This window comes from Zootoca vivipara, chromosome 4, assembly GCF_965207765.1.
Source record: "Zootoca vivipara chromosome 4, rZooViv2.hap1.1, whole genome shotgun sequence".
NCBI classification, from domain to species: domain Eukaryota; kingdom Metazoa; phylum Chordata; class Lepidosauria; order Squamata; family Lacertidae; genus Zootoca; species Zootoca vivipara.
The window spans coordinates 50,794,592-50,808,839 of NC_142587.1; the positions used below are offsets into that span (position 1 = coordinate 50,794,592).

The 14,248-nt window shown below is 42.6% G+C and overlaps 1 protein-coding gene across 1 annotated transcript; it reads left to right on the forward strand.

The window, feature by feature from the left end:
* The first annotated feature begins 1,294 nt into the window (after positions 1-1,294).
* On the forward strand, positions 1,295-12,973 carry VPS26C (VPS26 endosomal protein sorting factor C). The gene is made up of 8 exons (XM_035116765.3): positions 1,295-1,392; positions 4,981-5,124; positions 5,614-5,763; positions 7,951-8,031; positions 9,248-9,322; positions 10,548-10,698; positions 10,945-11,097; positions 11,698-12,973. Exons 1-8 carry the CDS (start codon positions 1,336-1,338, stop codon positions 11,778-11,780), a joined length of 894 nt encoding a protein of 297 aa, XP_034972656.1. The 5' UTR covers positions 1,295-1,335; the 3' UTR covers positions 11,781-12,973.
* Positions 12,974-14,248: the final 1,275 nt, after the last annotated feature.

Sequence of the window (14,248 nt, forward strand, 5' to 3'; positions counted from 1 at the left end):
ATATACTGCCATGGGTGCCTGTATTAGGCCCCCCCACCCCAAAACGGACTTTGGACATGGCTGCCATAGACTGTTCCCATTGGGTGACTACATCGCCTCCGACCCATCTCCAGTCCAGGAATGTGCAGATGGGACTTAAAACACATTTTGGGAAGAAATATCTCACTGCGTTTTAAGCCACTAATACATAGCCTTAAAAACAAGCCCCGTGAAGTCATCAATTTCCACATATTTTTGCATAGACGGCAATGATAGATATTTTCCTCATCTGATTTCTGCCTAAAGGTAAAGGTAAAGGGACCCCTGACCATTAGATCCAGTCGTGACCGACTCTGGGGTTGCGGCGCTCATCTCGCGTTATTGGCCAAGGGAGCGGGGTACAGCTTCCAGGTCATGCGGCCAGCATGACAATGCCGCTTCTGGCGAACCAGAGCAGCGCACGGCACCTATTTATCTACTTGCACTTTGACGTGCTTTCGAACTGCTAGGTGGGTAGGAGCTGGGACCGGGCAACGGGTGCTCACCCCTTCGTGGGGATTCGAACCGCCGACCTTCTGATCGGCAAGCCCTAGGCTCTGTGGTTTAACCCACAGCACCACCCGCGTCCCTGGCGCACTCTAAATAGCACTTTTTAAAACGGGGCTTCTTCCCGGGTCAAGATGCATATAGTTGAAGCCCCTATCATATAATCCTTACAGGGTCTTAAAGGCGTTGCAAGGCTGGAGGAAAAGCCCTGATACAATCCCACTTTTCTTTTTTTCTTTTTTAAACATCTCCCGGCATACAGTGAGGAATGGACGTCATTTAGACGTCTTGCGTGATATAACGATATTTAATCTTTCTGGAACTGCAGCCTGGGAAATGTAGTTCCTTTCCAAAGCTGGCTTTCGGTGCCCAATTTCTTTCCGGTTTTCACCCTGCCTGATCTTTTGCCCGCAAGTCCCCCGTTTTTAGTTACATTGAAATAGAAATAGGAACGGAGACGCTCAGCGCCCCCCCCCTTCCCGCCTTGCACTGTTGCTAGGCAGCAGACCAGGAAAGAAAGGGCGGGGACTCGGAGGACCGGCCATTGCAATGACGTAAGCGGCGCGTCCAGTTTTAAAAATAAACGGCGCCTTAAGGTGTAACGTTACTGGGCCGGATATGACCGTTACAGGCCCCCCCCCTGCGCGAAAGAGGGAGGGGGCGGAAGTGGGAGCGAATCGAAAAGCGGAAATGAGGACTCAACTCTTCCCTCCCTCCCTCCCAGAAAAAGAACGGGGGCGGAGTCACGTGGTCAGAATCGCAGCTCAGTGAGGCGGAGTCACGTGATCCGGGGACCGGGGAGGGGTCGCCATGGGCACCGCGCTGGATATCAAGATCAAGCGGGCGAACAAGCTGTACCATTGTGGGGTGAGTAGCCTTTGGCAGCGGCGTTGGAGCGAAAGGAGACGGCAGGGTCTCCGTTGCTCATCCCCCGCCCCCATTAATATTTTTTTTTCCTGGAGGAGAGGAAGGCTGTAATTCTGTGCCCCCTTCCTTGGGAGTAACTCCCATTGGACTTACATGGGCTTCTTAGGGATGCCGCTGCCGGCTTGTTTCCGCCCTTAGCCTTCGTAGGATTGCAAGGATGCCAGCTGGGATGAGTATTCGGAGAGCCTGGCTTCGTTTCCCAGGCAGCAGAAGGGGGCCAGACATTCTCGCCCTCGCTGCTCCAATTGTAGGGCATAACAATAACAACAATAAATTTATTATTTATACCCCGCCCATCTGGCTGGGTTTCCCCAGCCACTCTGGGCGGCTTCCAACAAAGATTAAAAATACATTAAAACCTCAGTCATTAAAAAACTTCCTTCAGATGTCTTCTAAACGTCAGATAGTTGTTTATCTCTTTGACATCTGATGGGAGGGCGTTCCACAGGGTGGGTGCCACTACCGAGATGGCCCTTTGCCTGGTTCCTACAAGTGGTGGAGAGGAGAGGAGGGTCCTCTCCGCACCAGCAGAGGAGAGAGAACATGGATCCCTGCAGCTGCGCTTCTGAACTCCCAACAGCCCCAGATGGCAGGCCAGGGCTCAGGAATTATCTACTGGGAATAAAGATCCTGTGGCCGCTGCTTAGTATACTGTAGGCAGTACTCACTGGGCATAAGACAATATCCCTGTTTGTGCTTTGTCCTTAACCCAGCCTGTGTTGAGATGTGGTGGCATGAAGATCAAAATAAAGCAATTTTTCGTTCACAAAGAAATGGAGACTATTGCAAAAATTAAGGCCAGAGCTCAGGGATGGAGATGATGTTGGACTATCAGCTCCAACCGGCATGACCAGTAGTTGTGGGTGATGCCCCTTAGAGAGGGTCACAGGTTATGCATCCCTGCTCTGCAGTTAGAATGCTAGCATGCATGTCTGAAGGAAGGGAAATCTGCTATAAAATCAGTGCTTTTTATCAGGGGTACAGATGGGTACGCAGTACTGACACATATTTTTCTAGGAAAAAAAGCACTGTATAGAATACTAACCTGCTAAGAAGTTAGCATGTCTTGTTGTCCTGCCCCCGACCTCCTACTCCTGTGTATTATTATTATTATTATTATTATTATTATTATTATTATTATTTTAGATATAGTTTTGGTAGGGGTGTTTATTTTTTCATGTGGCCCACACCTACAGTTTGAATATAACTAGGCATGGTTTTACTGGCTCATCCGCTGATAATCTGCAATCTAAAAAGTTTTCCTTTGCTATGGTTGTAGTCATTGGATAGGGCCTGTTACATCTAAAGTGTCCCAAATAAAAAATTGAATTGATAGTAAGAAATGGGTTGTTGTACTGTACATGCAACAAAATAGAGGAGAAGTCTGCATGGCTGAACAGAGACAATTGCGTATTATAAGAGCATTTTAACTGGTGGTGCAGTTGGTGAAAACAAGTGAACTCGCAGGCTTTTTCAGTATTTTTACATTTTCTCTATCCCTATCTGTTAGGGAAACAAATAGTTAATCATCATAATGGAGTGATAGGAGTGTGCTTAGAGTGGCAAAGTATGAGTGGAAATTCTAGAGGTTGAGACTTGTTTGGTCTAAAAGTGGAATTGAAGAGACTTAAGTACATGGGATCCAATTATTATTATAATTAAATTAATAGAGTCCAAAGATTGTGCTTCAGAGCATGGTTTATCTCCTCCAGGAATTTGTTTCTGACAGAGGCCTATGGAAATGTATTCGGTGCATAAAGGGCCTTCTCTTCTTCGTCTTTGGTTTCTGATATTCAGAGGTTTAGTGCCTGTGATCAGAAAGTCCCCATTTAGCTGTTGCGACTTGCACTTCCTCAAGCACTGTGAAGTTTCTGTGCCCAGAGCTCAGAAACTGCTCACAGTAATGAAATTTCCCATCACAAAATGCGCCTAGAACAATGGGAGTTTCGAACACTGTGCTTAAGATTTCAGATTAAAACTGCAGAGTGGAAGGAAAGGAGGACCTTTTTCTGCCTCCCCACTTCCAACTACTCTCTGGAGACTGGAGAAGTGACCCTCTTGAGAATATCAGGGGTGTGGGCAGGGGGAGGGCTAGACCATGTGAAAAATGAATGTAATATTTTAGCTACAGTTCATTCATTTTCAGCTTTGAATTCTTGTTATAAAGAAACACACCTAGACATTCCGTTGGCGCCCAAAACCTAGGTTTAAGGTCCCTTTTAGCTCCTAGCTTTCATATCTGTTTCTAAGACGGCACATACAGTCAGTAAGTGATCCTGAGGAGAGGATGAGATACAACACACTTCCTAGAAAAGTTCGATTTTAGAGCTACTCTTAGATGAGCGATCTGGGAACAGAATGTCAAAACTACGGTAACTGTTTTGTTTACTCTGTGCCATTGTCAAAATGCTTAATAATTTTTTTTACTGGGAATCCCTAAAGATGTTACATCCAGCTAAAGATGTTACATACACATCTCTTTAATTATGAATCATAATCTCACTAATACATGGGCTTGCCTTTCTTAGGAAGTCACCTGCCATTACTGTGACACAAACCAGAGCTTCATTTACAGTGGTACCTCGGTTTATGAACACAATTGGTTCCGGAAGTCTGTTCATAAACTGAAGCGTTCATAAACTGAAGCGAACTTTCCCATTGAAAGTAATGGAAAGTGAATTAATCCGTTCCAGATGGGTCCGCGGCGTTCGTAAACTGAAAATTCATAAACCGAGGTGTTCATAAACCGAGGTTCCACTGTATAACCTCCTTCATTTGGGAGAATTCCAAACTGTATTGCAACAAAGTGGCACACAGGAAAAAGCTCCTGAACGGAGTGGAGCTGCATTCGTCAATGGCTCTGTTAATGGTATAGCAGTGATGTGAGTTTCCCATTTCATATGCTCATTAGTAACAACGAATGGGTATCGACTGCAAACACCACATTAGGCAAACTCGACAGTTTCAAAGTTTTTGGTTCTGTTTACTAAGTACAAGTAAATTAAATAGGCTAAGTTAGATCACTCTAGAGCAGGGGTTGTCAACCTGGTCCCTACAGGATTCTAGGTGGGCAGTAGGGGGTTCTGTGGCACAAGCTGAATCTTCCTTCCATCAAGCACTGGTGGGCGGTAAGAAAATTTTACCATCAAGAAAGATGCATTAGTGGGCGGTAGGTATAAAACGGTTGACTACCACTGCTCTAGAGCATCAGAAAACCTTCCAGTGCAAATTGCTCCAAGCTGCCGAAGAAAAATTTCTAGAAAAACTTCCAGTTAATTTTTCTTCTTCTTGAAAATCCAAATCACTGCTATTTAGCAGTGCCACATAAATAGTTGGAGCTAGGACAGAAGAGTTCCAGACAAATTATGTTCTCTTCCCCCATGTCATCCTTCCCTCCCCGCCCCCCATGGTGAATCATGCTTTTTGATAATGACAGCACATTGCCATTGAAATATTAAAAAGATAACATGAGCAGTGGATTGGTGGTTCTTGATTTTTCCACTCTCCTCCCCATTTCCACCCACTTAGGAAGTTCTCACTGGAGTGGTGGTCATAACAAGTAAGGATGCAGTTCAGCACCAGGGCATCTCCTTAACAATGGAAGGATCTGTCAACCTGCAGTTGAGTGCCAAAAGTGTTGGTGTGTTTGAAGCCTTCTGCAATTCTGTTAAGGTACAAATATGGTTATGGAAAGTTTTCCTAAAACTCTTCTTTATTTATGTGAAGCTGCAGTATCAAAGATAATGGTTGGATCATCACCAAAATATGGACTGTTAAAATACCCCAAAACTTAGCTTGGCTTTCATAGACCGTCTGTGCAGAAAGATAAGCAACTTCTTCAGTTTCTAATAGTGAATTTTGAGCTTAGAGCTCTCTGAAAAGAAAGCTTACATTCAATAAGCAAAATCATTGTTCTATCTATATGCCTGCAGTAGTCATGCATTTTCAGGTATCCTGAGGGGCTGATACCTGCATTGGAACTGGTGAAGGGCTAAACTACACAGCGATATATGGCTTTTTATCTTTCCTTTTTCTGTAAATAAGATTTTTTTTAAAATACATTTTGAAAATAAACAGTTAAATAATAAAACTGATGATGGGCCACTTAAATTCTTAACCACACTTTCCATGTTTCATTTTCTCTCCCCCCCCCTTTTGCAGCCTATTCAGCTTATTAACAGTACTGTCGAAATGGTAAAACCTGGAAAACTGCCCAGTGGTAAAACAGAAATTCCTTTTGAGTTTCCACTGCAAGTGAAGGGGAACAAAGTTCTCTATGAAACCTACCATGGAGTTTTTGTCAACATCCAGGTAAGAGGCTTTCAGTTTGGCAGGCACAAGCAACTTGTGGAGAATGTGCAACCATAGCTATTAATATTTATTATTTGCATTTGTATTTTTCTGCTAAGCCAGTTTAAAATACTGAAACACACAAGAATGATGATACATATGTGAAAATGAAGAGTTGTCTTAATTTTGGCTCCTTGGGAACAGATGGCAGGAGCTCCTTGGCTGAGGTTTCTCCTCTGCTACATATTGCAAAGCAGACTCCATAAATCTAATTTGTTTTCCTGATAGTTTAATCCGCTTCTGTTCAGATAAAAAAATGTCTGTAATAGAGAGAGCAGAATAAGGGAGTGTACCTAATACAAGATGGTTAGCATGCTCTTCTGTAGATTCACCTTTTCATTTCCACTGAAATCACATGGGTGATGCTTCTATACATCCACACGATGTTTCCAAACTTCTGTCTTCATGCCAGCTGTCTTTCTTATTTAATGAATTTCCTCTTACCTAGTTTTGGCTCAGGCTTCTTCCAGATAGAACATCTGCAGTGAGCAACAACATGACAGAAACTGTGCCAGTGCATATGTTGAGTTACTTCATACAAAGTTTTAACTGAGAACTGATACTTTCACAAATGCTTAAGCCATTTGTATTGAACTGGAGCAAAGGGAGCAATTTCACTGAGGTCAGCGGGAGCTTCGAAGGAGGCCTCCGTAGGGCTACACACTCTTTTTCCTTGTGTCGGGGGGCCAATAAGATATCTAGCTTGTGAAAAGTTTTTTGTTCCTCACTCTTGCAGAACATTTTATTTCTTATTTTGAATAAACTGGCTTTATCATTACTGCATAGGCATGAGAGTTCATGTAGCTTGGTCCACTGATATAAGAAAATACAGTTTAACAGTGGTTAAGATAGTTACTATTTTTTAAAATTTAGTCTGTCACTTGTAAAAAGCAAAAAAGACATTTAGATGTGTTTCCAGTTTATCTTTAATTGAACCCCCCCCCCCACAAATACATTAAATGCTTAAAAAGCACAAAGTTAATTACTTAATAAATCATACTTTATGAGTTTAACTCTCCCATTAAAATGAATGATATATTTAGGTGTTTAGATTTGGAACACTTCCCCTGTAGTAATAATAATAATAATAATAATAATAATAATAATAATAATATATTATTATTATTATTATTATTATTATTATTATTATTATTATTTATACCCCGCCCATCTGGCCGGGCTTCCCCAGCCACTCTGGGCGGCTTCCAACAGAAAAATAAAACACAATAATCTATTAAACATTAAAAGCCTCCCTGAACAGGGCTGCCTTCAGATGTCTTCTAAAAGTCTGGTAGTTGTTTTCCTCTTTGACATCTGTTGGGAGGGCATTCCACAGGGCAGGCGCCACCACCGAGAAGGCCCTCTGCCTAGTTCCCTGCTTTTTAATTGTTAAAAATGAAGCAAAATAAACAGCGAGGGTCCTGTGATAAAAATTTTTTATCATTAGTCATCAAGAGTGCTCTTTGCAGAAATGCTTTCCCTCAAACTACAAGCAGTTCAGATATTTAGTCTTAGAACTTGCCTTATTCCTTTACTGTAGGGTTTTGATGATGTAAATGAACTTGCTCACCATGGAATTCTTTTTGAGATGAACAGTAGAGTCACAGAATTGTAGAGTTGGAAGGGGCCACAACTAGAGCTGCATTGTAGTACGGTGGTACCTCAGTCTTCGAGCGTCTCAGAAGCCAAACGTTTCGGTTTCCGAACACCAAAAACCCGGAAGTAATTGCTTCCATTTTCGAATGCGCCTTGGAAGTCGAACAGCTTCTGCTGCATGTTTTTCAGTTTTTCCAATTGAACTTGCAGCCACGGTTTTCCAACTTTCCGGAAGTTGAACTGTCTTCTGGAATGGATTACGTTCAAGAACCAAGGTACCACTGTAAGTGGGTATTGCAGCACTTCCTGTGACAAGATAATTTTGCAGAAGATATAAACTGTTTTCAACACAGGTTGTGCATAAAGGTCTAATGGTGAGTTGGAACAAATGTGAAGTCCATTTTTCAGATATGGGGGGTTTAAAATAGGTATTAATTTGTTTTATATTAAGACGTGACTCTTAAATTGCTAATCAACAAAATAACTCGTTAGTAGGTTGCATTCTTTTTCCAGTTCCAAGATGAAATTAATGACTGTTTTTCCTTTGCATAGTATACCCTTCGATGTGACATGCGGCGCTCTCTCCTGGCTAAGGATTTGACTAAAACTTGTGAATTTATTGTCCATTCGCCAGTAAGTACTTGCCAAAACATGCACTGGTGAATTGGCAGTTATGTAAGGAATCAATGGAGATTTATAGCAGGAAGAATGTGGACCTGAAGTTGGGGGAAATTACAGAAGATGTCAGGCAAATTCTCTATGATTCCAAGAAGGCAGTGATTTTGGTCTGTTACAGAACAGTTGGATCATGACTTGGTTCACACATCACAGTGAGCCAAACTATGGCTTATTTGGGGTCACATGACCATCCTGGCTCCTGGAGAGGAACTTGCCCCTGTTAGTCTTCATGGTATTTTTAGTGCAGTCTGAGTGTTGTCCAAACCTAGGATCATGGTTTAGGCCAGTGTGGTGTAGTGGTTAGGAGCGGTAGACTCGCAATCTGGGGAACCGGGTTCACGTCTCCGCTTCTCCACATGCAGCTGCTGGGTGACCTTGGGCTAGTCACACTTCTCTGAAGTCTCTCAGCCCCACCCACCTCACAGGGTGTCTGTTGTGGGGGGGGGAGGGGAAAGGAGATTGTTAGCCGCTTTGAGACTCCTTCAGATAGTGATAAAGTGGGATATCAAATCCAAATTCCTCCTCTTATAATAATTTCAAAACTAGTTACAAAGCTACTGTTTTCCTACTGCGCAGAGAGTGACTAATTCCCATTGCCGGAACATGTGCCTTGTAAGTCCCAAGGATCCCCTTAAAGGTGGTAGAATGAAGGTTTGGCTTACTGTGTGGCAAAGGTTTGGCTTACTGTGTGCACACCATGTCATTATTGTTTACGTTCTGCTCTCCTTTTAATTTTGTACTGAAACTGCATCTTGTTGCTATGCCTGAGGGGAACGCTACAAATGGCCAGTTGGGATTGCTGGCACATCTTACACCAAGCAAAAACTACCTTTCCTATAGTCATCCATTCTTGTTCTTGTATTACATGACTTGAAAATACCTAGGTTCTCGAACAGCTTAGTGGTCAAACAAATCGGCTCCCCAACACCGCAAACCTGGAAGTGTTCTGGTTTGCAATCGTTTTTCGGAAGCCTAACATCTGACGCGCTTCTGCTTGAGTGCAGGAAGCTCCTGCAGCCAATTGGAAGCCACGCCTTGGTTTTCGAACGGTTTTGGGAGTCAAACGGTCTCCCGGAATGGATTAAGTTCGAGAACCGAGGTACACCTCCGGCGTAATAAAATGACAAATAGTAGACTTACCACTTTGACTCTTCTTTTCATTCTGTTGCAGCCTCAGAAAGGTAAACCAACCCCAAGCCCAGTGGACTTTACTATTACTCCTGAGACTCTACAGAATGTGAAAGAGGTAAGACCCATATTCCTGAAATTGGTTGTTTAGATGCAGTGTCAAACCATGCATAGGTACCGAGGAGCCCTGTTTGTGTGTGTTCCTGTCTGCCCCCCGCCCCCATATGTACGCTCTGGTTTTTTCCTTCTTTCTTCCAATCCAGTAGAAATAAATAGCTGGCCATCACACCTGGCCTGGGTAAACCATTGCACAACAGTCTGTGCAAACCAGCATTGCAATCCCAGTTCTTATTGCGGTTCATCATCTAATGACCTTTTGCCCAGATGAGATGTAATGGCCTGTGGAGAAATCGCCATTTAAAACAGGGTTTGGTTTATTATTTTTACATGCAGTGTATTTGTATGTGGGGTTATGATCGAGAGCATATGCTTACTGGCTACATAATCCAGTTCCTGTCCTTCACAACAAAGCAAATTTGATCGGTCAAGGGTTTTAGAATGTTCATTGGTTCTGTGCTTTTCCCTAAAATACCTTTCTTTCCACACAACTATTCCAGTCCCATCTTCTGCCATCATGCTTTCCCCCTTTTTAGATAAGAGCTTAAACTACAACATATAAAGGGTTTTCAGTCTAGATGGTAACAATTTCGTGGCGCTGTTATTAATGGCAGTCACTTTATCGAGGGTCCTTTTAATTTCTTGGTTGCTTGTATTTATTTTTATAAGATTTATATACTGCCCTTCATCAAAAGAGATCAGGGTAGTTCACAAGATAAAAAAGGCAATATAAAAGCACAAATAAATAGTTAAAACAGAGGCAACGAAACAATAATTGTATGGAATGAAACACTAGCTTTAATAAGTGCAAGTTTCAATAGAAACACAATTTATTCTTTCAATAGTCTCTGTTTGATGGAAACTGGTCACAGAAAAAGCAGTATTGTGTGGTGTGATTTCGGATTTTAATCCTTGTTTTGCTAAATTAGGAGACTTCTAGTATGAACTTGGATTAAAAGGCAATCATACAGATTTGGCTGAGCAAGTCTACCTTCCTTTGTAACAGACTTAGAGTGACCTAGAGAATATTTCTAGGTTATTTCTCACTATTATTTGTAATGTACCTAAAGTGTTGTACAGAGTTTTTGGAAACCAACACAGATCCTGCTTCCAGGTTTAATACAGAGGGGAAATCACAGAACAGGGAAATCGCAGAACAGAAAGGGGGAAATGGCAATTCTTGATTAGATTACCTACCTTCTCCTTTAACTTCACTTTGCATTTAGAGGGCGTTGCTCCCAAAGTTTCTCATAAGAGGCCATCTCAACTCTACAAACTGCATCATAACACAGCCCCTCACAGGGGAGCTTGTGGTGGTCAACTCGGATGCTGCGATTAAGAGTATTGAACTCCAGTTGGTACGAGTGGAAACCTGTGGTACGTCTTTATACATGTCTGTCTATAAATGTTCCAGGGCGTTTGGTTTTACATTTTAAAAGCACGACAAAGTGTTTTCAACTTAGCCATTAAATCGAAATTGCACTAGAATAATTGAAAGCTTTGCCAGTAAGCAAGACTAAATACCAGCCATAGCAAAGGTCACTTTCTAGTACTTGAAGCAGCATGCATGGTAACATGTTATTTAGCAAAGTTTGGTTTCCTTTTCATGCCACTTTTGCAAAGGCTGTGCTGAAGGTTATGCTAGAGATGCCACTGAGATTCAGAATATTCAGATTGCTGACGGAGATGTCTGTAGAAATCTTCCTATTCCAATCTACATGGTATTCCCCAGACTCTTCACCTGCCCCACCCTGGAAACCACAAACTTCAAAGTTGGTAAGGAATGGATGTTTGACTTACAACTCTTATTCTTTATTTATTAGTTGCATTATATAGATGCAGTATATCAGCAACTTACAAAAATGAATTTTAGAAACAAGTAGTCCCAGTGGTTTTAGTGGGTCTATTCTGAGTCACCAAGGTTGGATATCACCATAAGAAATTATCTGAAATTGACACATATTATATTGGTAATTATCAGCTTATTTTCTGAGGTCAAGAATCTAGCAAGGCAACTTGCCGGCAGCATAATTCTTCCCTAGTTAAGTTGAAGCAATATTTTGATTTGATTTTTCAGTGCTGGCTGTCTGGAACTCCCCGAAAAGTGTTGTTTTGATTAAGATAGAGACATACTCAGCATCTAGAAATGCTTGAATATTTTTATGCTGCCTTTCAAGGAACCCAGTTGGAGCTGAATTTTTGAGGTATTACTTGGCACCCAAGGATGTCCTGATCTACTTGCCTCTAATGAGATGCTAATCCAGTCTCTACCTAATCATTATTTCAAACCATTTTGCAAGCTACAAATGTACTACTAAGATTACAGGGACCTGGGCGTCAATGCTAATTCCAAGATTGTGCTGTTTGTTCCTCTAGAATTTGAAGTTAATGTCGTCGTCCTCTTGCATGACGATCACCTCATCACGGAGAACTTTCCACTGAAGCTCTGCCGGCTCTGATTAATTAGAAGTTTCAGGAATAACATTGAGACCAGAAGCCTCCTATCAGTTGGGACTCCAGTGTGTTGGCACTGCGAGAACCAAGCAAGGTGATTGCTGCTGTGTATTCTCAAATCCTATGGCGATAGAAGAATGAAATTTAGGTGTTCCGATGAGCCAGAATTGTACACTTGCAGCTATAAAAGTGCTCTCTCAAGGTCGTTGCCCAACATGGACCAGCTGAATTTTGCCCTCATTCTACTGTGGAGTCAAGTGTTTATCAGATGTTGAAGAGCTGCCTCTGTTCATGGTGAAATTGTATCACATACAAGACCACTCTCTAGCTGAACCACCCCTTCATCTGCTTGATCCTTGTTTGTATTGGTTCTGCTAGCAAGAGATCATTACACAAAGGAGTTTTGTTTGCCAATATGTCATTCCAACTGAAGCCATTTCCTGTCCATGACAGAGTACGCTCACTGTGCTTACATGTTGTAATACTAATTTTGAAGAAAATGTACTGAAATCTGAATAAGAGCAGTGTGGTAGGAATTCCATTTACCTAAGCAGTGGACTTACAAACTAGAACGAAACTGAACTTTTCAAAAACTACTATATAGTAATTCCTGTTTTTGCCATGGACATTTTAAATAAAAACTTTGTGTGAATGCTCCTGGCCACCAACTGCCCATGGGGGACATTTTGGCTTGGGTGCAGTGGTTTAACATAAGTAGGATAGGATTTGACAGTATTGGAGCACCAACTATAATGATTAGCGCTCGTTTGCCTGCAAGCAGAATGGTATTACACTGCCATCTTCGGACAAGTTTGCCTTTAGAATGAGATGAAATCCACTTGAGTTGAACTAAGGGAAAATTGGGACATAGGAGAGGAGATGGTAGAATATTTTACCATGCTACGTATCCTTGAGAGGTGTCAGCCTACAAGCTTACTAAAGGAATGGAACCACCTGGAGACGTGCATTTTTGCCTAGATCTGATCCCATGTCCTTTCTGCATTGCATTACCATGTTCTAAATGGTGTACGCCAACCAAATACAGCCCATTCCTGAGTTGCATAAAGTAAAAGTGCCTGTTAAGTGACGGGAGCTTTGATTTCTTTCTCCAAATATGTTTATTGCTAAAATGGATGAAGTCCTCTCACATATGCAATGTATGTTAGAAAGCAAACTAAAATTCTGTGGCTTGCTCACAGTGTGTCGTCTTATGTAACAACCTGCGTCTACCCAAGTTAGGAGTGCACTGGTCTTCCTGGGAAGTGGTTTCTATCATCTTTTTTTTTTAATCTACAGGGAAAACGTGCAGAGAAGTGCTGGTATGTGCCCATTTACTTTTATATACAATTAGCCTACATTTTAGGGATGCAGGTGGCGCTGTGGTCTTGCCGATCAGAAGTTCAGCCGTTCGAATCCCCGTGATGGGGTGAGCTCCCGTTGCTCCTTGCTCCTGCAGTTCGAAAGCATGCCAGTGCAAGTAGATAAATAGGTACCACTCCGGCGGGAAGGTCAACGGCGTTTTCGTGCGCTGTTCTGGTTCACCAGGAGCGGTTTAGTCATGCTGGCCACATGACCCAGAAGCTGTATGCCGGCTCCCTCGGCCAGTAAAGTGAGATGAGCGCCGCAATCCGAGAGACGTCCGCGACTGGACCTAACGGTCAGGGGACCCTTTACCGTTAGCCTACATTTTACATACATTACATGTAGACCATGTTAGCTCAGCCTTTACAGGAGGTGATATGGTCAGGTCTCACAACAACAGCAACAACTCTTTTTTTTTTTGTCTTTGAGCCTAATAAAAGTGGCACTGGTGCTGTTTACAGCTGTACCGCTGGCAGCAGACCTGCCAGAAGTGGTAATGATAGCCCTGCTCAGTCATTTTGCCCATTACTGCAGCTATTAGGCAAGAGTAGGTGGAAATGAGCAATACACTGAAAAACAGGAAGGGGAAAAAACTGATATGGGCAACAAGAAATGGGTCTTCCTTAAAAGAACTCTGGAAAGGGACTGTAACGCTGTGTAGAGAATAGGGCAACTTAAACAGGGCCATGTACACACCAAGGAAAACACTACTCTGAAACAAGCAATTAAGTTACTGAGGCATTAAGAAGAAAAGCTATGTGATAGAACTCTGTCCGAGGGCAAAAAAGGCAATCAAACTGCAGGCAGAGGAACAGAGCTGAGCATGAGACGCAGGCCAAGTGTGTGCCCCAGTTCCTCGTAAGTGAAGGCAGGACCGAACCCAGGCTTCAGAAGTGGCAAGCAGCAGCTGTTGGTCTTCCCTGAAATGCATTTCTGAGAGATGTTTCAATGGACTCAGGTGGGCTTAGCTCCCCTAGTGCTCAAAGACAGGGATGCAGACCCCAAGCAAGAAAAGTTTCAACTCCCATTTCCTTGAAGCTGTCTCAAATTATTTGATAAGGAGCAAAGAAATGCAGGCCACGCAAAAAACCAGAACCATTATATGCAATGC